The sequence below is a fragment of the Sylvia atricapilla genome, chromosome 9, assembly GCF_009819655.1.
Source record: "Sylvia atricapilla isolate bSylAtr1 chromosome 9, bSylAtr1.pri, whole genome shotgun sequence".
Classification (NCBI taxonomy): Eukaryota; Metazoa; Chordata; class Aves; order Passeriformes; family Sylviidae; genus Sylvia; species Sylvia atricapilla.
The window spans coordinates 3,086,996-3,112,236 of NC_089148.1; the positions used below are offsets into that span (position 1 = coordinate 3,086,996).

The following is a 25,241-nucleotide window of genomic DNA, read 5'->3' on the forward strand; positions in this document are numbered from 1 at the left end:
GCATGCAGTCAATTTACTCCAGTGACAAGGCATGTATTTACTTTAAGAAAGAAACCCTACCTATTTTTTCTCCAATTATGGCAAAATGAAATCTAAGGGACCCAGTGGTCCTATCTGCCAAGACAGACCCCAGTCCAAGAGTGGCTGGAATTGCATGGTAGATCAGCTTGACAGGCCGCCAGAATACTCTTCTGTCTGCTAAAGTGGCAAGCATCAGCAGCTTAAGAGAAGAGAAAAATAAACACACACTAGACTTATAAAATATTTATTGCAATTCAAAATACAGATTTACTGAAATCCTGGGATTTGGGGGTGGAAGTGGGGGGCTGCTGGTTTCTTTTCTTTTTTGTTGTTGTTTGTTTTTCTTTCTTTTACACCTCAAATGGAAATCTTCCACAAGTAAAATGCCTCAATATTTGGATAATCATCCAGTCCAAATTCAATCTTGTTAAAGTATTGGCCATTTTTTTGCAGAAGAGACTTTTAAATTCCGTGTGCTTTACAGAAGGTCTGGGAGGAGGGCAGAAGAGAGGGTGGGCAGAAAGACAGAGGTAGAGATGAGACTGTGGTTGTGCCTCATATCCTTCCCCGTGTGCTTCTTCTCCAGTGCCCAGCTTTTCCAGGTGCTGCTGGAGCCCTTTTGGTTCTGTAACATCCCCAGGTGCTGGATGCCTTGCTCTTCCCATCCCCTTGCTACAACTGCTACAACAGACATGGGTGTTGCTCCCTTCTCTCCTGCCTCTTTAGTCCAGACTGATATCACCAGAGAAGTTCACTTTAACAGTGGGTGAATTAATGCTGCCTGCTGTGAGGGCCTCTCATGGTATACAAAAACTCATATTTAACCTTTTTTTTCCCTAAAAAAACCCTGAGCTACATGAAGTGTGTGGCTATATGTTAAGGATATAAAGCCCCAAGCAATTTCGTTTACTTCGGTGCGAGTTGCAAATACTGGCTGCTAAAACATAGCCAAAAATTACCGCAGAATGAGGACTGGGAAAGTAAGTTCTTGAAACCCAAGAAAATCCCCAAGCTAAGGTTACTGCTGCAACACTCAGTTCTTTTTGTTGCACATCTAGAGGGTTTATTATTAATCTATGGCCTGTGTGGTGTGTAGGATGTGCAATGAAGCCAAAGCAATATCGGTTTGGAGAAGTTAATATTTGTAATTTCCTGACTTTTGAATATTTGATTTTTCAGCCCCAGTGATGCACTAATGCAGTTTTATGTGTTTAATATATAATTGGCTTGAATTTTTTTTTTTTTTCATCTTTTCAGCAGTTGATACAATGATTAGTTTCTGGAGGAAGAGTGAAAGGAATGACGTTTTTTCTTTGGCCCAGTAGTACAGGATCTATTTTACGCAGTTTTTCATTGCAGTGTTACTATGTTGGTGAGGGAAACTTGGTGTAGGTGGGAATTTGGCAGCTCAGTGCCTCTCAGATGAATGGGACTTGGAAGCCTCTCAAGGACGGTGTTATTTTTATTTCGTTCCCAAACTCGAGGGAAGCACTGGAAGACTGAAAGCTTTTTACGTGTGTTTACAGGACGGTGGGTTTGCTCCAGCCGCACCACCTCTTCAGCACTTTGGGATAGCGTTTGTTTAGGACTCGATAAAAACAAAAGCTAAGCAGATCACCGCAGGTTAAATTAACACTTACGACCCTTAGTACGAAAAGCTCCGCTTTCCCGCTGCGCATAAAGAAGGCAGAAAGGCTGCCAGGATGTGTCAGGGCACAGGGCGGCCGGAGCCCCTGAGCGTTCAGGAGCGGGCGGCGGTGCCCGTGAGGTGACACACGGCGGTGCCCGGCCCCACCTGCCGGGCCCCGGGCACCTGCCGCGGAGGGCACGGGCTGCCCGCCCTCAGGTGACACCCGCCCCGGCTCCCCGGGCCGCCGCCGAGCTTCCTGGTTCCCAGAAGGTGCCGGAGCGGCCGCAACAGGAACTGAGAGCCGGGGGAGGAGGCGGTGCCGCCGCTCCGCCGCAGTCGCGGCCCGAGCCGGGGGAGCGGAGCGGAGCAGCCATGGGCCGCCGCCCGCCGCGGCGCTGAGCCGCCCCCGCCGCACCGCGCTCCGCGGCCGGCGCTGCCCCTCCGCCCCTGCCGGGCGGGGCGCTTGTCCCTGGGGGCGCCGGGGCCCGCGATGTGACCATGGACAGCAGGTTCAAGTGAGTGCCGCGCGCCCGGGGCCGCGGCGGGGCTGCGGGGCGCGGCGGGCCGGGCCGAGCCCCTGCGGCGGCCGGGCGGCGGGCAGGCCCGGCGGCAGCCCCGGTCCGCCGGGCCCGGCGTGCGGCGGGCGGGGACGGGAGGAGGGGAGCCCACCCGGCGGGAGCGTGCGAGGGGCCGGGCGCGTCCGCCGCGGCCGATGAGTGACAGCGGGAAGGGCGGGCGGGAGGCGGCGGGGCCGGGGCCGGGGCGAGGCGGGACCCGCGGGCGGGGGGAGCGGCGGCGGCCCCCGGCCCGGCCCGCGGCGCCGGGGAGGAGGAGGAGGGGGAGAAGGAGGAGGCAGAGGCGGCCGCAGCCGTCCCCCGCCGCCTGCCGGCCCCGGTATCGCCCGTCCGCAGCGGCGCGGGGTCGCGCCGGGCAGCCGCCGGGCCGGGCGGGCAGAGGCCGCGGCGCCGCTCGGGCCGTGCCCGCTGAACGGGGCCCGTGTGGGGCCGGCCGCCGGGCCCGGCAGAGCTGCCCGCAGTGCCCCTGCCCGCAGTGCCCCTGCCCGCAGTGCCCCTGCCCGCCGCCGCCTGAGCCTGTTACAGACATCCCTTCAGGGCATCACAGAATTGTCAGGGTGGGGAGGGAGCTCTGCAGATCGTCCCCTCCAGTCGCCTTGCCGAGGCAGGGTCATGTGGAGCAGGTGACACAGGAACACTTCGAAATGGGTTTGGAACGTTTCCGAGGGAAGACTCCACCACCTTCCTTGGACAGCCTGTTCGGTGCTGTGCCACGCTCAGTAAACATAAATTTTCCTGACGTTCAGGTGAAACTCCTTGTGTTTATCTTACGGCCGTGGTGGGTGCAGACCGCCCGTGTGCCATGACGGCGTGGCAGGTGCACAGGAGGGGTTTCGGGCGTTCGGGAGCGCTGCCGTCCCGGCTGCCCTGCTCCGCTGACATTGAAAGTGACAAGATGCTACTGGCGGGTTTCGGCAATTGACAAACAGCTCCGTGCCCGTACGTGCTGAATAAACAGGCTGGCACCGCGGAGCTGGCAGGGAAACGAGAGACGAGAGACGGGCTCACAATTCTCAGATTAGTTTGACACGTTTTTGACACTTCTAAGCGTAGTGGGATGTGAAGAGTAAACTTAGAAGCATTTTCCCGCAAAAGCGGTTTTGGAGTACTACAGTGAAAGGCAGAAGGCAGTACTACTTCAAAGAGCTTTTTTCATGACTGTAATTCAGCTAGGAGTTGAGTTAGAAGCAGTCATTTGTTGATTGTAACACAAACTGATTCACATTAAAACCCCAACCTGAGAGGATAAACCCAAGGCCTAAGCTAGAGCAATATCATGGGGAGGTGTCATTTCTTCTAAATGAGGGATTTTTGTGGTTCAGTTTTCTAGGTGACTCAACCAAGCGCAGTTTTACCAGTTTCATTCTGAACCTGCTCACCAGCCAGAGGAACAATGGACAGTTTAAGGCCAGACAGAGTAAATCTCCAGTGTCCTGGATTTAGGCTGTTGTAACTGAGACCAGAGTTTCATCTCCTATATGCAAGATCAGTAGATACAGGATTTCCCCAACGTAATGCTTTAAAATGCAAGGAAAGAGTGTGATACAGGCAGGTTATGTCTTGGTAATCTGAATTAGACTATAATTGATGATGATGCCGAGGTCAGTGAAAGCATGTACTGATTCAATTAATTTGTGACAGCTGAGTTTTTCCCTAGCTCAGCCTTTGGATTTCATTCAAAACTTTATTTAAAGAAACAACAATGTGTTAATTTGCTGTATGCTTTATGTGAAGCATTCTAGAAACCTGGAACCAAGTCTTGTTTTTTTTTTTTCCTTCCTAAGCCTAATCTCCAGCTGACTTCAGTGGGAGTGTTACTCAAGACAGGAGTTCAAATGCGAGCCTTTTATGTGGCTAAATAGATAATTGATATGGGTGCGGTTATACCGCTTGTTTTTAATATAAATAGCAGTGTGCTTGGTAGGCAGAGAGGGGTGGATGGCACGGTAATGGCATTTAGACCTGTTTCAATGAATATGTAGTTAGGGATTAGGCTGGGTGTTAATTGCTGTTGGCACATGCAGTTTGTTATTATCATCAGGTGGAAGAGGCGCATGCAGCTGCCCTTGATGGCTGCTGCAGATGGGGAGGCTCCGTGCTCCTGCCCGGCTCCGGCCTGTGTCCATCCCTGGGTCACCCATCTTTGGGTCCTCTATCCCTGGGTCACCCATCCCTGGGTCCCCCATCCCTGTGTCACCCGTCCCTGGTCACCCATCCCAGGTCACCCGTCCCCGGGTCACCCATCCCTGGTCACCCATCCCCGGGTCACCCATCCCTGGTCACCCATCCCCGGGTCACCCATCCCCGGGTCAGCCATCCCCGGGTCACCCATCCCTGGGTCCCCCATCCCTGGGTCAGCCATCCCTGGGTCAGCCATCCCTGGGTCACCCATCCCTGGGTCACCCATTCCTGGTCACCCATCCCCGGGTCAGCCATCCCGGGGTCAGCCATCCCGGGGTCACCCATCCCCGGGTCACCCATCCCCGGGTCACCCATCCCTGGGTCAGCCATCCCGGGGTCACCCATCCCTGGGTCCCCCATCCCTGGGTCACCCATCCCTGCTCACCCATGCCTGGGTCCCCGTCCCTGGGTCCCCCATCCCGGGTCACTCATCTCTGGGTCGCCCATCCCTGGTCCCCCATCCCTGGGTCCCCCATCCCTGGTCCCCCATCCCTGGTCAGTGCACTGGGGCTGGCTCCGCAGTGAATCAGGCCTGAGGTTCAGCCTGTAGAGGCCCAGCTGGCAATCAATATCTGGTGAAAGAGGAAGCCAAACGATTCTCGGCCTTGGGGTGGTAATCAGATGCATTTAAGGGAGAGTGGCTAAACACAGGGAGTTAAAATGGATGTCTAATGATGGGCTGTTCCCATTTAGTAGAAATGAGACATAGCTTTAGAAGAGGCTGCCTGCGAGTCCATTAATGTGACAGATTGACTGATTGATAAGGAGCCTAGCAGCTCTTTTTTTCTCAACTGTTAGGTGGGGTATGGTGGAGTGCCTTAAAAGCTATTTGACATATAAGGCAGTGACAAGATCACGTAAATAAATCACACAGTTTTGCTTGTTTATCTTTCTTATTCCTTTCTTAAGGCTGTATAGGGAAATGTGACTTCTTTGGTTGTTCCTTACAATAATTTTAGTGCTAATTTTGCTTTAATGATATTTTAATTCTATTGATTATTCTGCAAAAATAATGGGAAGGCTATAACAGGAGAAATAAGATTTGAAATAATGTATATAGTGATTGGTTGCGTTTGTTTCTTCTAGGGAAAATCCAGAACGAACCTTTGATTTGGTACTGAAAGTAAAATGCCAAGCTTCAGAAAATGAAGGTAATTCACTGTGCCTATGATATTTATATAGAGAAGTGAGAGTTGTAAAAAAAGCACTTGGCATCCCAATCAAGTGTTGTTTTATACTTTGGATTGCTTTTGGACTGAGATTGTGTTAGAATGGGCCTATGATAATTTTATATCTTTAAAAAATTTATTACTAGGTAGTTGTGGGGGTTTGTTATGTTCTCATTTTGGCTGTTGTAAAAATATTTTTGTTCTGCATGATATATTTATAAAACTTGGGCTTGAAATGTATTTTCTAGTCTTAAAATGTTGATTTTATATAAGATTTCATTTTCGAAGAACAGTTGACTTCTTTCTATCAGGGGAATGTTAATTTTGATCAGTGTGATAGAGAGAAAGTAAGTTATTTTCCAAAAAAACAATAGGAGGAGACTTTCTTTGTAGGTCATGTTTGGCAGCTGCCTTGGTTTGCTACACCATACAAACAGCAGTGAGAGCTGCCTTGAGCTTCTATCAGCCATCATTTTCACATCTCTATAAACACGAGGTAAAAGAGATGTAGTAATGCAAGAGTTGACTGAGAAAGGCTTTTTTTCCTCTTGTGTAAAAAGAAGATGGGCTTTCCAGTACTGAAATTAATGTGATCTCTTGAAAGTCCACTGGGGGAACTCGGTTCATGTTCTCATCCGAGGTTGTTGGCCTTACAAAAGCAAAGGGAGAGGAGGAGTCTTGTTGGGGCTGTTTTGCAGTCATGTTAGTCTGTGACAGCTGTGTCTTAATCACAACTGTAAAAACAATAAACTCATCTTAAAATAGACTCTATTTCTTCCCTACTGTGCTAATGGATACTGTTTCCAGAGTTTACTACTTTAACAAGTAAGAGGCCTGTAGAAGTTTATAGCCCCAAACTCTTCTTTTATTTTTTTATATTTCAGATAGCATTCTGTTAGCGTTAGTTGCGGGAACATGCCTGAAGTGTTTGGGAAAAAAACACCTTTTTGGTGGAAGCCAAACAATTGTAGTTCTTCAGTCTTTTAAATACTTTTGTGACTTTATCGCCTGCTTTTTTGGTTTGCTGTTGGTATTGTCATAGTTCGGCAAATCAAGTGGACTTTCCTAACTCTGATCATTGTTGTGGCTTGTATCACATGGCACTCTGCCTTCTCTTCTCTCCCTTTCTGCCGTTTTGCCTTAGTGATTTCATAGATGATGTCTGGGAACCGTGTTTTGCTACTTAACTTTGGATCTCTTCCTCCTTGCATTGTGCTTTTTGTCTCTGCCTCCACCCAATATCACTTCCTGGGGGCCTGTTCAAATCTTGGCTTAGGCCCAGCTTCAGATTTTATTCTTTTTACTATTTTATTCTTTCTTCCTTTCCGTCCTGAGATCTAGACTGTTGATAATCTTTCCAGGTCTTCATCTTGAAATCTTGAAAAATGTGGGCTTTTTTTTTTTCTGTGGTGAGAATATGAAAATATATCCTTTTAATTCCTTTTATCTTCTATTGGACTTCTCATTTTTCTTGTGCATCTTTCTGCCACTGCTGTCACCACTTCTCATTGCATGCAGCTCTGTGAATGACCACCTACACCTGAGTTTTGGTCATAGGTACTTCCCTTGCCTCTCTTGGTTGGTAGTTTTGCTGTTTATCACTTGTCCTCTGTGGAGAGAAGCATCTTTAGGAAATCTCTGTGTCTCCCTGCACTATAACACGAGTTAATGTGCAGACTGCGTTTGTGAGTAGTACATTGTGGTTGCATTCTCTGCTATTCCCCTTTTTGTCACAATCACTTTTATGCTGTGTGGGCTCAGTTGCTCTTAGTTCATGGGGTGGCCAAAGGCAGGGAGGAGGTTTGAAACCTTTAATTTTTTAGAGTCTGCAGTATGTATCTGGTGAGAAGCTTGAGAATCTTTAGCTGGCCTGGAGCTTGTGTTGATTCTTGCATGCATCCACAGATGAGGACAAAAGTACAGTCCCCACTATCTAACAATGCTGGCTGAATATTCCAGTTATCATCCTGTTGTACTTGGTGACCCATCTGGGATTTGCTTTAATGTCTTTCATATCATATCTAATTCAGATAACAAACTCACGCCAGTGAGGGCTTGACATCATATTTACATATGGTATTATGAGCACAGTGATGTATCAAATTAATATATCTGAATGTTAAAGTTATCTAAAGGAAATTCACAAGGGACAAAAGTGTATTGTCTTCACTGCCACTTTAGAAATGGAGCACAGGGCTTGTCATGCAAAACAGGGAGCTTTCAAGGTTGGTTTATTATAAGGCCTAACAAATTTGACAGTTACCCTGTATTGTAGGTCTTGCCTTTAAATAGATTTTCATGCTAGGATAATCTTTTGAATATATCATACTTGAAAACGTGATCCATTCACCTGGTTCTTTGCTCATGCTTCTTTCTTTCTTATGAAAGAAATTTGTGTTTAAATAGGAGCTTTCTCCCTCGCATCCCATCTGCTCCTTGTACTTGATCCTGAAGCTATGTCAGGACTGAATTTGTGACATCACTGTCACCAGTGTTGCCGTGGAAATATCACAGCCACAAAATTATGATCTCCCTGCATGAGTGAGCAGCAGGAGAAGCCGACTTAGGAGAGAGGAAGACCTTAATGTGACCTGTGTATCTCTAAGCTTTTTCTTTACAAGCTTTGCTGTGGTCTGCCTTCTACCGCATTTTAATTTCCCTGTGCCAATGTGTAACTGTTCTAACAAATCAAAATTGAAGTGGCCTTGCTGCATGTGGAGCTCTTAACTAAGATGTTTTTATGAGGAGATGCTAAATGCCTGCAACAATTTGAGATGATGAAGAGTTTTGCTGTTAAAATTGTTAAACACTTTTGGAAAAGTTTTTTTTTCATAACTTCTTAATTACAACACAGTTCTCAAGGAGTGTCAGTTTTTCAGACATTACATTGTCCTAGGACTGTTGCAACTGTAAAGGATCATACATACATGAAATGCAGTAGCATAAAGTTTTTTATATGTGCTAAGAATTTTGTTCTTCAATTATTCCAGTAATTATTTTCAACATAGATGTTTACATTGAGTAAAATCCAAAGAGATTTCATGTAAGTTAATATGAATTTATCACTTCATGTTTGGTAGGTAGCTCTTGAATTGGTTACAAGGCTCAGTTGTGCTAGCGTGTATTTATTTATAGCTGGATCAAAATTTTGTTTCCCACTGGATACACGGTTTTTGGATTTTTTGTGATTTAAGAGTAGCTGACATACTTAGATATTTGTTACTCTGTTTTAAACTACAGGAGTGCAGAGTAGCATTGCTGGAACAGTGATGTTCCAGCCCTTTCCTCAGGCAGGAGAGAAAAAAAAATACTCGCTACTTAAATATTCTTATAATTCCCTCAACAATTTAGGCTATATTGCTTACTGTATTTTCAGAGTAAATCTCCAAAGAGGAGACAAAACCCTTAAGACCAACATCAGATTGAAGCCTAGATCATAACTTGGAATCCTTTCCAGTGCTGAGGGTAGTAAACATCAATTAGTAACCAGTTGATGTGACAACTTTTACTTATGAAAATTCATAACCTGTTTCTTGCAAAACTTTGAAATGAATTAGCTTCTGTTCAGCAGAGTTTGCTAAGTGACTGGGACATAAGTGCTAAGCTATTCTAGCAGCCTGGTATTTGTTAATTGTGAATTTGGCCTGCAGTGTGAATAGCACCTTACAGAAAAAAGTTTAACACTGCCTTCCAGGCAGTTGAATATTTTTGTAATTCGTTTCTGTGTTATTCCTTAATGAACAGCAAACAAGAAATAGCAAAAATGTGTGTTCAATTTAATACCAGCAGCAGGCCTTCTGTATTAAATATTCACTTACAGACCCAGAGGGGAACTTGATAACAGATATTATCAAAACTACTGTGTTATTTTAAGGACAAGAATTACTCTTCAGCTTTAGGGTGAAAATTTTTTTGCACTTTGGGCTGAATCACCCTTACTGGGTATCAGGAGTAAAGCAGTGGTACAGTTGTCCTAAGTGCAGAGTCTTACATGAGTCTATTGCTCAACAGCTGCACCTTCATCAGCTTTACTCCTGGCACTCTTTTGTCCCTTGAAAGTGACACTGCAGCTGGCACTGGAAGATGAGCTGAGCCTGGGAGCTGTCTGAACTAAGCTGTCTGCAGCTTCTTTTTTGCCATCCAGATCGTTCTATCATGACAAGTAAATTGAATTTCTGGAAGGTTGATGTTTCTGAACTTTTCCACAGGACATGTCCAAATTAATAGTGCCATTGTAGTCTTCATGAAAAATGTATCTATGTATCTAGGAGCACACGAGCGTGTATAGGTTGTGCATACACACCTCTGAATGAACTGTGGATTTGAAGTTGAAAGAGCAGAGATGAAACTGGTAATTTAACTCAGTCAATAAATTTTATATCCTGTGCATTGGTTCTATTAAAACTGGGTTGCAGATGCAAAAGGCAGTGCAGATACAGCAACCAGCAGTAGAAAAGCAGTGTGCAAAAGTTTCTGTGAACATGAAGTCTTCAGCACTTCTGTCCACAGTTTCCCAAGAAGATGACTCAGATTGGTTTCAGTGTGTTAAGGAGAGTGCTGTTTGCTACACCTTCATTTTCTTTGATTATAGTACATAAAAAAAGCAACAAAAGGGCTTCTCGGAGGCTGCAGGTAAATCCAGAAAAGTCAACCACTGAATTGTGGTTTGAGTCTAAAGCAGTCCTGACTGTTAAAGGTTTACTTGAAAACCATAAACTTTTAAAGCACTGGTTCTTTTTCAGTTCAATCTAAGAATACTTATTGGAACACTCTTGAAATTTGGTTGCTTTGTCTCTATTTATTTTTTAAATGCTAAGAAGTCTTAAATAGCTCTAGGGCTAGATAATGTGATTTTCAGAGAAGATGTTAAATAGGTTGTGTTGAATGCATGAATAACTCTTGTAGTTTATCTTGCCTCTGCTAGAATGATAATAAATCTTAGTGATGTGTGATCTCCAAATTATTTTTCTTTAAAGAGTCTTATAGTCATTAAATCTTCAAGAAAAAGCCACAAATCCAGTTTAACTGTGTGTTGGTAGAGTTAAAAACTACACGCCTTAAGTCCAGAATTAGTTAAGAAATGCAAAATTCTTTGTATGATGTTTGCTCTCTGTTAAGGTACTAACAAAATATGTAAATCCAGAAAGGTCCCAATTACAAAAACAAGTTTAATGCAGTTGGTGGTTTTGTCCAAGGGTAACTTGTCTTGCTTTGGTAAATTTTTGATTCAGAGCCTTCCTAAGCTGCCCTTATGATTGTGGACAGAGCAAGCACCACTCTTTCTTCTGTTTTTTTCTTCACTCTAGAGAGTTATTTGTTAACCACATACCCTGAGCCAGTGGGTGTAACATGCTGATCAAGATAACGTCCTTCCTCTGCTCTACATTTTTCTGTACAACATCTCTTGAACCTGAAGAAGATGATAATTCTGTTAGTGTAAAACATGAAGAAGTCTGCAGGATTCTTTTTAAGAGCAGTTAAAACTTTTGATGCAGTGTTTCTATAATGCTAACCTTTTCCCCGTTGGCTTTAGCTGGAAGGGTACTAAATAAGAACTAGCCCACAGAAAATTAGGTTTCTCTACCTTTTTAAAGCATGCTCTGTTCTTCAGGTGACTATGGAGAACAACCATATGTTGCTATGAACTACATAAGCTTTCTTACTTTTCTCTCATTTATGTGTGTATTTTTAGTCTCAAATGCTGTATCAACATGTTAGAATTTGGTTTACACCAATAAAAAGTTAAAGGTGCCTTTTCAATTGGTAAAATATAATTTCAGAGCATCGGATATCTGCTTATAGTCTTAGTTTAGATGCAGTTTTTCTGTATTAAAAAAATAAAACTTTCCTTTTATATTCTTCAAGAGTTTCATGGAGCTTAACATCCGTTCCCCTGCCCCAACTCATTAACTCACATGTTTTTATTTAGGTTAGTGCTACTTCCCTGTGGTGGTTTCTCACTTTTCTGTTGAAATTGTGAAGCTAAAATGGGCGTTTAATCTGGCCTGGTTTCTCTGTAGGATTGATTGATTAGAAGAAGTAAATGTCACAGTCTTTTGTTGAGGGTTATGTAAATGTTTTGAAGACAACAGCAGGTAGAGCATCACTTTTATCCTTTAGACAAAAACCAAGGAATAGAACCCTGAGTTTGGCTGAAGTTCTCTTGTGCACAAACACCAAGCATAGCTGTAAATCCTTCATAAATTATAATCTTTAAAACCTCCACTTGTAGCTAAATGAGTAATTTCATTGTGTTCAAATTTCTGGCATTTAATTGGAAAGCCCCTGAGGGTATGAACAATGTCTTCTGTGTGTTTGGACTGTCACTAGTGAGAGTGGGTGTTGGAAAATTATGAACAACAAAACCAATTAAGACAAGAATGATTTTGCATCTAAGATAAAGATTGGCATTTTGATGCTTTTTACCTTTTCCTTCTGCTCTCCAGAGACTCAGAAATGCAGTGTAGTCTCTCCAGCTTTCAGCTTCTCCACAGATACAAAAATTTGGAGGAAAATTGTTGCTACTTTTCAGTGTCTCATTTCCTACAGATCTTTTTTTTTTTTCCACCAACCTCCAGAGATTCTTGGATGTATGTGTAATTTGGAGGTGGGTGCAGATATCTGTGTGTAGGAGGGGAAGGGGTGAGAGCTGCTGAAGAAATAGGTCAAGGATGCCCTTTCTCCTATCTCTCCTGCATTCTTTACCAGGGTGAAGAGACCCCGGTGGGGAGGGCTGACCCTGCTCCCCAGCAGGCAGAGGACAGTCCTGGGAGGAGTGGCAGGCTCTGCTGTGCTGCAGAGATTCCAGCTGCAGCAATGTGGGGGCAGGCACTGTGCTATCAGTGCTGGTAGAGATGGATTATCCCCCTGCAGGCGCTCGCCCGGCTGTGTCAGGTTTTCATGCGATGCCATATGCCACTCTCAGCTGTGTGATCGGGTTTTGGGCACTGAAATTAAAAGGCAAAAGCTTGATGAGTTAAGGAATACAAGTATTTAGCTGGTATAAAAAGGATTTTGTGTAAAATTGAGTAGAATGAATGAACTAGTATTATGATAACTAAATATAAGTTGAGAACAGCAGCGTGTTTGTAATGTAGTCAATCAGTATGAAAGTTGACGTTCTTGTGCTTTTTTTCAAATTTAATTTTAGTTTTGTTTTAGTACTTGGCTATTTCAGATGGCTGCCTGGGGGGTAGTTTGTGGGCTTTTAAATTGCTTGCATTCAGAAGTGTTAAGAGTTTGCATATTTTCCTAAGCTAATGTCAGCATGCTTGAGCCCTCCCACACACTGAACAGCCAGCCCATCGTGCACAGAGTTTTATCTTTCTTCAATGGGATATTTTATGCTGCTTGCTCTCTTCATACGTAGTGTAATGACTTTTTTTTTTTTAATGTACGGAGGATTTCAAATCTCCTGAAAAAGCTTTGAAAGCTGGTTAAACTTCAAAGGGTTAAAATGTTTTTTTTTTTTGCAAAGCTATAAGACACTTCTCTGTCTAGCACTAATTTGAAGAGGCTGAAGTGTAGGATTTCCTGTTTGGTTAACAAAAAAAGTTTTTAAATTCTTTTTTCATTGCCACTGATGATACTATCTGGAGAATGGCAGATACATGTAGATGCACGTGCTCATCATCTAACTGTTGAAATAGATACTTCTGTTTATAAATAAAATAAAACATGGCCAGGACTACAAAGGGAAGAGTTACATAAGTGTTTGTGAAGGGCTTAAAAATCCCTGAAGCAAAATAAAGTGCTATTTTTATTCCTTAAAGTAACATGGTAAGAGCAATTTGAGCACAGCATTGCTTTGCAACTCATGTGTTGAGAATCTGTATTTTTCGTGGCAGGCTGATATGTGATAACTCCAAGATCCTAGTAAAAACATGATGTTTACAGGCAAATACTTAGGATGGAAGATTCTATGTGACTGACAGATAAAGTAATAAAATGCTGGAACATTAACTTCTGATATTCGCCTTTAATATTTTTCCATGTATTTTGGGGAACTGTAGCTTTGTGCATAGAACTGAGTAAATTGGGTGAACAAACACTTTTTATGTTTTGTGAATCTGGTTTAGGGGAAAATTTTAAAACTTAGTACTGCACTTTATATGGAAAAAAAGAAGAGAAAAAGCAGAAGTTAAAAAAAGGCCTGAACAAGATTTTGGGTGTGGTATCTGCGCTTCCTGCACTGGGAAAGCCAAGGCAGCATTTTACAGTCATACTGTGTTCCTTTGCAAAATTCTCAATCCTTGTTTGGAAGACTTTGTCCAAGTGTTAAATCCTTAATTAGAAACAAGGTTTGAACAACGCCCTTAGATTATGTTTCCTGAATCTGGTTTCTCTACACATTTCAATGGGTATACAGATGTAGATTAAAACCTAGCTAAAATTAAAAACTTGTGTCTGAAAGGAGCATATTGGTTCAGGTTTCTTTGGGAAATATTTTAAAAACTTTCTTAGTTAATGGCAAATTTGATCATCATAGAGGCATAGTCGTTATAACCAAGGTATTTTGCCATAAGTGGTATAACACTTCATTGTTCCCCAAACTCAGAATGACACAAATACTTCCTATTCATCTGACTTTTGATGCTGTTCCATATCAAGAGTTTAATTTGTTGTGCCACTTGAACCTGTATTAGAGCACATGTAAATATCATGTTGTCATTGTGTGGATGGGGTGAAATGTTTGGTTTTGGGAGGAGGCAGTTCTTTTGCTGTGTCAGATGAATAGCTAAACACAAATCTGCTGTCTTAGTATTTAAATACTGGATGCTAAATATTGAATTTAACTGGATTAAGATAGTTGCACTTAACACAGAGAAGCCATGTTGGTAATGATTACAGGCATGGCATTATTTCCTTCAGAAGTTACAAAGAAAAGCTTAACATTTTAAGGCAGCTGTTTCCAGGAATGAAATTGAGTTACTGCAGTACAGTGATACTGATTATATCCTCAGGTTAAGAGGCAGTACAAAAAAAAAAAAAAATTAAGAGTGTTTTGTGCTACGTTGAATGTGCTTGTGTTCTGTTTAAATGCAAAATAAGAAAAAATAGCAGCATAAAGGTAAAGGATAAGGGCTGTGTGATGATTGTAGACTTACCTAGAAATCTGGAAGTGTGTCATGACTTTGAAATAATGGAGAGAAACCCCTGTTGCCTTTAGAGTGTCAAGAGGGAAACAGTTGCTGTAACTTTGTCTTGCTGGAGGAAGCTGATCCTTTATGCATCCTGTTCCCATCTTCTGAAGGTGATTTGGCTTCTAAGCTGTGGTTGCTGTTTGTGTTTCACTTCAAATAGCTGGCACTGCTAAAAGCATGTGAGGGAAGCATCCTTCCTGCTTCTGGTGGCACCTGGCAGGCTGGATCCATGGGCATGCTCATCATCCAGCTGCTGGGGCTGCCTCTGGAGCTGGCAGGAGAAGTTCATTATGCAGGTCAGATAGGGAGGAACCGATGGGATTTTCCTGCCATTCAGTGTAGCTGTTCATTCATGTATTAGTGTTAATTTCAGGTTTGTTCAAGTAAATGTGTTGCCAGATCAGGAAGCTAAACACAACTAGGTATGCCCATACCCTGTCCTACTATCTTCCTGTTGTCTTTGTGTTGGAATCTGTTTGGGTTTTGTTAAACTCTTGTCTGGTTTTTGAAGAAATGGGTTTGACAACTGTGATGATTTTCCCCAGTTTTCTGTTCAGAACAAAATTTAGCTCCTAAGAAAAAACCCAAATACTCAAAGTTAGATCCCTGTCACCTGTGGGCACTTTGAAGCATTGTAGATTTGGCGATAGATTACATTTTTATTTTGTGTAAACAAAATTCTGGCTAAAGACCACAATTGTACTAGCTTGGTATCGTGCAGTAATTCATAGAACTGCAAATAGTTAACAGTATTGTGACACAGTAGAGGAAATTCTGATGAATTTTATGTCCAGGAAAGACTTTTGCTGGTATTCATCCTCTAGGTAACTTTTCCCTCTAAGAATATTGCCAGATTAACAAGAACTTCAGTTTCTAGTAGCAGGTGAACTTTTGCTGTCACGTCAGAGTAGGCTATGATGTCCCTGGTTCTGTGCCAGGACAAGTAAAGCTTCCTAATGCCAAAACTGAGTTAGGTGAGGTTCTGAGCATTCAGTTTCAATCAGGCATTTTTAATTGATGCATCTGAGTAAATGCATTTTAGTTTCTGGGAATGGGCATGTTGCATGCAGTGTAAGTATGTATTTCCATCTGCTTTAACTTGGGTTTGGAGCCCTCTAGCACCTTACTAGTTTTAGTCTAAAAATGCTTTTACAAGTGTCAGGCAAGAAAAAAAAAGTCAGAACTAGCATATGTAATTAATAAGGAATTTATAAAGTACTTTTTTTTTCTTGTCTTGATATAATATGGTGTATTATATGAAGAATGATTTCAAAGATATATTCTTCTACGTTCTAGTTCTGATGTTAGAAATCATTACTATGACACTGCTTGACCAAGAAAAGCTTGAGATGACTACCCCTGAAGTGCCCAGGTGAAAACATTTTTCATTGGCAATTAAAACACTAATAAACTGTCTTAAACTGTGTGACAGCTAGTGATGGTGACTGTCTTCTTTATAAAGAAACAATTTTGTGTGATGTTTCTGGACGCTGACAGACACAGCAGACTGTCATTGAGAATACTTGATAGGTCTTGCAGTCCTTGGAGGGAATTTGCATTGTGTTTTCAACAGTGAATGAAGCAGAAATCATCTCTGCTCCTTGTATTGGGGGAGGTGATGAAGGACAGGGTAAACCAGATCAAACAATGATAAAAAACCCCTAAACTATCAGAATTTTCAGTGGAAGTGAAGGAGGATGAAGTTTGGAAATGAAAAGATTGCGTTGGCTGTGCTCAGCAGAGCTCTTGAAGCCAGTAAATGCATGAGGATTGGCAGATCCCAAGCACTTGCTCTTTAAGTTTTGGGGAACATGACCTTGGTCGGCTCACATATGATCTGCTTTGTGCAGTTTAAATAGATGAGAGAGATCTGAAACTGCAGCTTGCATTGAAGCTCTAAAAAGAGAAAAATACTTTGCTTCCAGCCCCAGATCTTCAGTTCAATCTGTTGGTTTGCCTGACTCTCCTGACGTGGGATTACGTGTCTCAGCTTTGAAACACTGATTTTCTCTGCATTTCCCAGAAAGCTTCTTGGTAACAACTTTTGCTCTAGGAGAACCCATCTGTGTGGCTTCTCCTGTCTGGGTGTTGTGGCTGCTGGACTCTCATAAACTGGAAAATACTCAGTGTGGTAATCTGTGTGAAAATAAGGATACCTTGTTATGAGATGATCTCTGTAGAAGGGGAGTACCCAGTAGAAATTACTGCTTTCTGCTGAGCAGTGGCTGTACTTCATATGCTCTCCAACTTTTAAAATATTCAACAACCCATCTGAAAGGAGAGAGGAATACTGAGTATAAAAATTGGAGTGTGTGTTCAGCCACTTCATAAGTAAGAAATGGTCTAGGATTGCAGAATGGTCTGTGCATTCCCCAGTTAACATCATCATTAATGACATTAGTAAAAGAGCCTGTAAATAATTCAGTTTAGGACAGTTGCAGAGGTGCTCATTACAGTTGTACTGTGGGATGGATTTAAAGGCAATCTGTGTAAATACATACCCTTAGTAGATGCATTTCCAGATTTCTGCTGAGATCATAACTGGGTTCTGTATGGAGACAAATCAGAATTTCTCACATTATGTCCTAGGAACATAATGGGATTTTATGATCTGATAAAAGGGCATTGTTTGTTTTGTGTCTCACCATCTACATTCCTCCTTTTTATCTTAATATAACAGGGAAACCTGATACTGGCATGTTCTACTGGGGGACTGCTGCTACTGGAGGTCTGCTTCTGTGTATTTGAACACTAGCAATTATTCATCTAAGCATGACCAGTATGTTTTAATTGTCAGCACATCTTGAAATATTCATCTTTCAGGGAGCAAGACAAAATGTCTTGCCTGGACAGAAAGTGCCAGAACAGCATAAACAACAGTTGCAAACAATGTGCTGTTTTGAAGTGCTTTGTGTGTGGAGAGATCAAAGTGGGTTTGGTCTTTTCTTGCTTTGCTTTGCTTTGTTTTAAGACTTACAGTTAGTTAATGTTGCTTTGGGTACGTAGAACTGTACATATTACCATAGCAGTTAGTATAGCAGCTTTGTGCTTATACATTGAGCACAATGCAAATCATGAAACAGATACAGATTGCTTAAGCTGAGATAAATGTTGAAAATTAATGTTCAGAAACTGAGCAAGTGCCTTTCTCTATTAATCAGTGTTCCAGCTAATTTTTTTTCTTTAGAAGTCATGACAGTATCTATTCAATTCATATATGTAATGGGAATATTAGAAGTCACGTTACATTTGTAAACCAAAAAGAAATTATAATAGATGTTATTTAATTAATACTCTTTTCAGAGAGCAATACTGATCCATTACAAGGAAACAGTATGTTTTAGAAATGAAAGAAACCAAATCTGAAATATGTATCAATTGTTCTGAAGTTTAATTACCATGTCATGTTCATACATGGTTTACCAACATTTATGGAGGCTTTTGTTTAACTTCACAGGGTATTAACTAGATGGAAGGTTAGGGAGAGGCAGATTTTATTCCAGACCTACTTTGAACACCAGTGGCCAAGAGAGATGAATTTGAAATCAGTGTTTTTAACTTCATTAGGTTCTTCTTAAGAAAGCGTCTATTACAGACCAGCATTGGAAAATGGTGTTTTGTTGAGATCTCTCATTGGCTCCTCTAATCTGAAATTTTTAAGACATTCTAATACGGTTTTTGGTTGTCATGAGATAAAATACATGAGCAGTGAAAGAAGAATTCTCTTTCATATGTAGCTATGTTAGAAGTTATGGGCACTGATAGAATGCACAATTGTGGGGATAAAATCTGCTTTATGTACAATGGACTGCAATCCTCCTCTGTAGAAATATCTGTGCTTAGAAAACTGATCACATACACCAAAGATAAGGTAGTACAAAACAGTGTTGTACAGGATACCAGCCAGGTCTGGTCTTGTATAGTGCTAAGTCAACAAAGAAAAGCACTTTATAAACAATAGATGAAATATCTTCCTAACTTCTGGCTAGATAGCTCAGTAGTTATTAATAGGATACAAAATCTTTCAGCTCTGGAATATGTTTACAGAGCTAGGTCTGATGTTTTCTTCCTCCTTTTGAGTGTCCTATTATTGTCTTTGCTTCCTCCTTTGCATATGTGACATTTATGTTTTCATTTGACTTAACAGTGCAAAGGGAAAAGGATGAGAATACCCCCAACATTATTTGGGCCAGACATAATCCTTAAACCTTGTTGGATTTTGCCTTGTTCAGCCAAACTGGGAAAAAATGGTTGCACAAAGGTAAAACACATCCTCTGTGTTAGGAGGAAGTGCAAGCACCGATCCCCGTGCAGGGAAGTGTCAAAAGCCTGGATCATGTTGCTGAAAGCTTGGGTGATGCTTTACTGTGGGCCACATCAAGGAGCTTTACTGCTGACAAGTGGCAAGTTCTGTAGAAAACCACAGGACTTTGAATAGCATCCTGCAGGAAGTAGGTGCTTCAAGCTTGAAGTGAGTGACTAATACTGAGCACGGTGCATTTCTTGGTAGTAGTTCTTTGGTGCTGGTGGGAAGTGTTGCTGTCCTCTGTTCTACAACCTGTCTTTCCACAGGCAGGAGGGAGAAAGCAAAAGCTCTCTCAATTACTGCTGCCCAGAAACTGTGTTGGTGGGATGAAGTAAGAGTGAGCAGATGAGCACTCCCGAAACTGCCCCAAAGGAGATGACATATACATGCTGGTATTCAAGATATAAGTGCGTTATAGAGAAATTACATAATTTTTCCAAAGTGCTAGCTTTTCTTGTTCCTGGGGTAAATATTCTTTTGAAAAGTTTTATAATATCAGAAAGTGGTCTAAGTTTGTTCATTGGTGACTTAATCAGCTATGTATTTAGCTGTAGTTAAGGCACTTTGATGAGCTCCCTTCAAGCAGGCGCCAGTGGGGGACGAAGTCTGTGGTTAAACAACACTTCCACCTCAAATAATCTGAATTTGGTGGGTAAGGCACTGGAGATGATTTCCAGTATAACTTTGAAAATATATTTAAGCAATAGAAAACCTTAAAAAAATATAAGAGAAAAGAAATGCCAATAAGCTATTGTATTATGAAATATGGGGGGGGGCTGTGATTGTGACCTCCATGAAGTGCTGTAATATCTATGCTTGAAAAGATTAAATAAGACCCTCTTGTTCTTACCTTTGCACCATGGCAACACTTCAGCTGCAAATCTATGTGAAAGTTATAGCTTCCTGATGATCTGTAACTTCAAAGACAAAATTGTTTTAGGCTTTATTCAAGTAGGAAATTTACCAAAAGCTTCACTTAAACATTGCAAATATTTCCTGATGCAACAGCACATTTGCAAGATGTTATTTCAAGACACTCCTAATCTAGGAAAATCAATAAATTAATTGCTTAAACACTACATGCCATTTTACCCGTTGCTTATCAAACATAATCTTAGTCACTTGTCAGTCTTCAAGGGTCAGCAGTTGTGAGAATGGCACCCACTCCGCTTTCTGTATTTGCTGTTGGGGTCTTGGCTGCCCTGCGAGGGGGAGGTGTGATTTGACACCTCTTTGTGTTGATCCCCTCTGCGGCCCTAGAAGCTGAAAGCACTCATGACACCTCGTAGGACAGTCCCAGTGTTGCTTTACTTCTCTAACCTCATCCTGCCTGAGAGAGCTGGCCAAGCAGAGCTGGCAGGTGTCTGTGCCTGTCACTGGGTGCAGGGCTCCCCGGAGAGCAGCAAGGAAACGAAATCCTGTGACCAAGGACTGACTTCAGGGAGGGAGCAGATTAGGAGTGCACTTCTGTGTTGTGTCACTTCTCATGTCTGTTTTTAGAGGGGAGGATCTTGCTGAACTCTGTTCTCGGAGTTCAAGGTACCGCACAGATGTATTACATTTAAGATAAGAGACTTCATTTGATTTCTTTCTTTTTACTCAATAAAAGCAATATGCAGAGAGTAGTGAAAGGTCTGTGACTCTGCTTCAGTTCAGGTTGAACATTCTGCTGCATTTTTAGCATTTCAGCGCATCTGATAATTGTTTTTGTTGATAGCAGATTGGTATTGCTTTCTGTGGAAGCGCACTTGAAAACAGATCAATATTTTAAAGAACTATAAAAAGGAATTAGTTTGGTATGAAAGCTATGAACGGATGAATCTGCCCTGAGCTTCCTTTTTGTTGCCAAGGCCTTCCTGGATGTTTAGCAAAGAACTGACAAACACCAAAGTTTATGTTTGGATTTATGTTAAAAAAAAAACAGACAGAGAAATTATATATTTGCATTCCAAAAACAAAGCAGAAGTGATGTATTCACTTACCCTTTATTAAAACCTATTTTTGGGGAAAAAATGAACAGTTTGTAATCAGAATTCTCTTAAATAGTTTACAGGTGTTACTAGAGGATTATAATCAGTAACCTTTGTCTTAAACGTAGCTGCTGGGCTTTAGGGTGCTTGTAATGAGTCATATATTGTACAGTGCCTTGAAATCTTACTTTCTGTAAGTAGATCTATAACTCCCACCTTTTAAAGGGGTTTTTGTAACTGAATAATTGAGATTAAAATGACTTGTGTCCAAAAGTGATGGTAGACAAGTAATTGCTTGTGTACCTGTTGGTGCTAAGAAGGGGTTTAAATGCACATTTGTGGGTAGTTTACTTTTCTTCATTAGCTGCTTCTAGAATAGTGTGTATTGCATAATTGTTAGATGTTAATTTTACTATGTGCTTGAGGATCAGGAGTGAGAAACAGTTTAAGTGTAAGAAAGAACAAGATGGTAAACAAGAGCACATAGATGAGGACAAAGGTAAGTCAGCTATGGAGGGTGATTCTTAAATATGTGTTGTGTATATTTGTTTGGTTTATATCTGTTTGTAAACTTTTTCTTGGCACATCAGAAATGAGATTTCAATATCAGTAGCTTAATGAAGTAGCCCCTTAGCACAGTGCAGTTGGTTCCCTGTTTTTCTGTCTTCTTGTTTTTGGGTTTAATTTTGAGTCCAAGTATATATATGGGAGGAATTGTGGCTGAGCTGTTTGTTAAGGAGATGCTCTATAATTTGAAGAACAACAGAAATGTATTCTTAAATTAGACATCTCTATTTAAAAATTTATATTGGAGTGGTTTTGTGCAAAAGAAAGATGTTGCTTTTCATTATCAGGACAAGTAAAGATTCTGGAATTTTATTCACTGCAGATGAGTTACCTGTGCATTTCTTGATGTTTAATGCATACATAATCTCCATGTGAAGGCACATTCTTTTTCACATAGCTGGTAAAACACTGGTTAATAAAACCAGCTGAAGTTAACCACAGCAGGTGTTGCAATTCAGTGCTTTGGTGATACTGGCCAGCATGACCTGAAGCTGACTGAAATATCCAGGAAATGTCCTCTGAGAGATGCTTAACTCTTCTTTCCAGATCGAACAGCTTAAAATAGGTCTGATGTTGCTGCAAGGAGCTCAGCATGCGGTCTGTGGAAATAAGGCTGTCTGCTTGAACAGAACACCTGAACCCTCAGTCTAAAATCTGCACTGTGTGAAACTTCTTTCCTGCTCGTATCCTAAACGAAACCATTACCCATTTTTAGTGATCTCCAAAAGCATCAGGCCCCTTTTGCATGTGTGAAAATGTTCTCTCCTTCCTCGTTGTGACTGAAAGGGGATCAATCTGCTTAGGGAAGGTCTGGAGGGCTGCCCCTGTCACCTGCTCCTTCTTTTGTGTCACTTGTGAGACTCCATTCTTGTATTTATAACTATTATAAAGAAAAAAGGAATATGTGTCAGAACGCAGATTACAGCCTTCGAGGCAGAGAGGAAAAACTGGGAGGAGGTTTTGCAGGAGTTCATCCCTCTGTGTGTGTGCAGCAGCTGGTGGTGCTGGGCATAGGGACAGTATGCTGTGTGTCACTGCCCAAAAACCGCCTTGATGGATGTCACCATCATTTCTCCTGCATGGGGACCCGTGGTCACTCAGGGTTTGCAAGCTGGTGAAAACAGACATTTTCTCTCAGAGTGAAATGTGGCCACATCTTGTGCAAGCACATTGGGGTTTGAGCTCTCTTTATAGCCTTGGCAGCAATCTTGAGCAGTCCTGTCGGTGGCTGTGGTGCAGAGTTGGTGAACAGGTTCCTTCTCTTTGTTTTAAATATGCTACTGTTGATTCCCTTGGATGATAGTTTTTGCACTACAAGAAATAGAGATTATTTATTTCCTTTTCTTCACTTGTGCCATGTTTTTTCCCCCCCATCAGCTGTGTCTCTCACCTGAACATGTAATTTATTGAACCTGCCCATGAGTAGATGCTTTTCCATACTAGGTTATATTATTTTATTTTCTTCTCTCAGTCCTTTTTGCGTTTGGAGGAGAGGGTGGTCCAAGGTGGTGGTTTGCTGTGGATTTCTACAGAAGCTATAGAGAGAATTTTGAAGTCTTGTCTCCCACATTAATATTTTTTGTCCTGTCTGTAACATAGTATAGATCTAAAATAAATAACTGTAAGAAAATAAATTTAAATTATCATGTTCTTGAGTTAATGCTCTGTATTTGTTACTTCTCAGACATTCTGTCTTTCTGAAATCAGTTTATGTATATACTCTCTGACAGGCCTACATATGTGTGAAAACGTGCATCTTGTTGAATCATTCTCAGTCAATAGCTGACTTGCATAAGCAAGTTCTTTGGTACCGTGAACAGGATTATAGTATTAGATCCTCTGTTGTTTTTCTTCTGTGGCAGCTGTGGGGGGCTGACTTAGGGTCTGGTGTATCACTGGTCAGCTTCAGCGAGTGCTCACTCTCCCCAAAAAGATCTTGTGTGCGAGGAAGGCAGATTGCAGCGGGCGTGGAGCAGAAATGTATCTGATCAGTGCTGCAGAGGCAATTCTCTCCAATTTAAGTACAATCAATGCTTATATTGCTTTTGTTCAGTATCACTTCTGGAGATCAGTGGTAATTCGATGAGGTTTATATGTGCTCTCTCCAAGTCGAGGTAGTTCAGTACAAACCTGAGGGTGTGTGTTCTCTGGTGGCAGTGCAGCAGGTGTTGCAGGCAGTGACTCCAGTGTGCAGTACATCTCCTTGGGAAACGGGCCAGGCAGCCTTCAGAGAGATCACAGAGCCTAAAACATCAGAAGTCGACTTAAGTACTTTTATAGCTAAAGAGATTAATATCCAGCAGTCTCTAGGTTTGACAGCTATCCTGTGGGCTTTTTTTTTTTTTTTAATAGTCATTACAAGGAACATTAAAATACTTCCTAAGCATAACTGACCTGTGCGGCAGAGGGAAATGGTGGTGTGTGCCTGATGTCTGATACTCCTGAAGACAGAGAAAGTTCTTATCTCCTGATTTCTGCTTCCTTTGCCAATCCAACCTCGTTTGCCTGTTTAGAGAACTGAGATTGTTGTCAGGCCCTTCCTGGATTGTTGCATTTGTGTCCAGACTCCCAAATCCCATTGCTTTCCGCATGCTGCTGCCATGACCAGGCACTGTGGGGTGCTGCTAAAGGATAAACGTTGTTGTTTGGCTTTTCCTGTTATGACAAGGATGATTTCACACTTTCTTGTTTCAGCACAAAACATACTTAAAAAAAAACAACAAACAACCCCCCTCCCCAAAAAAAACCAAACCCTAGCACACCCCCTCATGTTCCCCCGATCAATCAGCCTATGCCAGACAGCAATTTGTTTGCCTCTTATTTTGAGACACTCTGGCTCACTTTTCAAAACAGATTGGGGAAACTGATGAGAGAGATGCATTTCTTCAGCTGTGCCGTATTCTGCTAGCAAAGCCCAGGGAATTCTTTCCTAATACACACTGAAAAGAGGCAGAAAGAATTCCAAGAAGATGCAAACATCAGTTTTTCTGCAATAATAAATTCTTTTCAGAGTTTCAAAGCATATCATATGCTTATTCAAATGTTAAAATATTGCTCAGATCTAGATTTTTTCCCCTGGCCTACTTGTTTTGGTTTTTTTTTTCTGAGGATGAAAGAATAGATTTTTATTAATGTTAGTCCACTTCAGTGAACTGTCCTGATACTGTGGATTATTCATGCTACAGCAATGCAAATGTTGCAAAGAAACAAAACACAAGTCACTGCAATTTTTTGTTTGTTTGTTTTTCCTAGTAAATCCAATGGTTTGTTTGCACTCTATAGATACCTTATCTTACCCACAGTTTTCCTTACAGGTTTTGTTTTGTACAGCAAGGTGTAAAATACTTATGCTGCCATACTTCTTTTATTTTATTTGCTGAAGATAACTGAGACAATGGGCAGTAGTGATGCTATGCTTTCACTTAATTCTGGAAGATACAGTTCTTTTTTTATGTCTTGAGTTCTGCTTTTGTGTATCCATAGTGAGTATAAAATTAGGCTCTGCAAATATCCAGAATGCTGGTGCTTGGGTATAATTTAATAATCTGTGTATTATTTTAAAGACACACATAAGCAATAGCTGCTTGCTTATAAAATGCATTTACTGACCCATGAGTTAATTGATCCCTATGACTATTTAAACCTCAGGGCTTTAAAAGTTTTTCTCTTATCTTTATGT

General features: G+C 41.7%; 1 protein-coding gene across 1 annotated transcript in view; it reads left to right on the forward strand.

Annotated features, from left to right (window-relative positions):
* The first annotated feature begins 2,076 nt into the window (after positions 1–2,076).
* Positions 2,077–25,241, forward strand: part of DENND1B (DENN domain containing 1B) — a 226,389-nt gene continuing 203,224 nt past the window's right edge. Inside the window, 2 exon segments of the mRNA XM_066324629.1 lie at positions 2,077–2,166; positions 5,494–5,558. Coding sequence (XP_066180726.1) covers positions 2,150–2,166; positions 5,494–5,558 — 82 coding nt within the window. The 5' untranslated portion in view covers positions 2,077–2,149.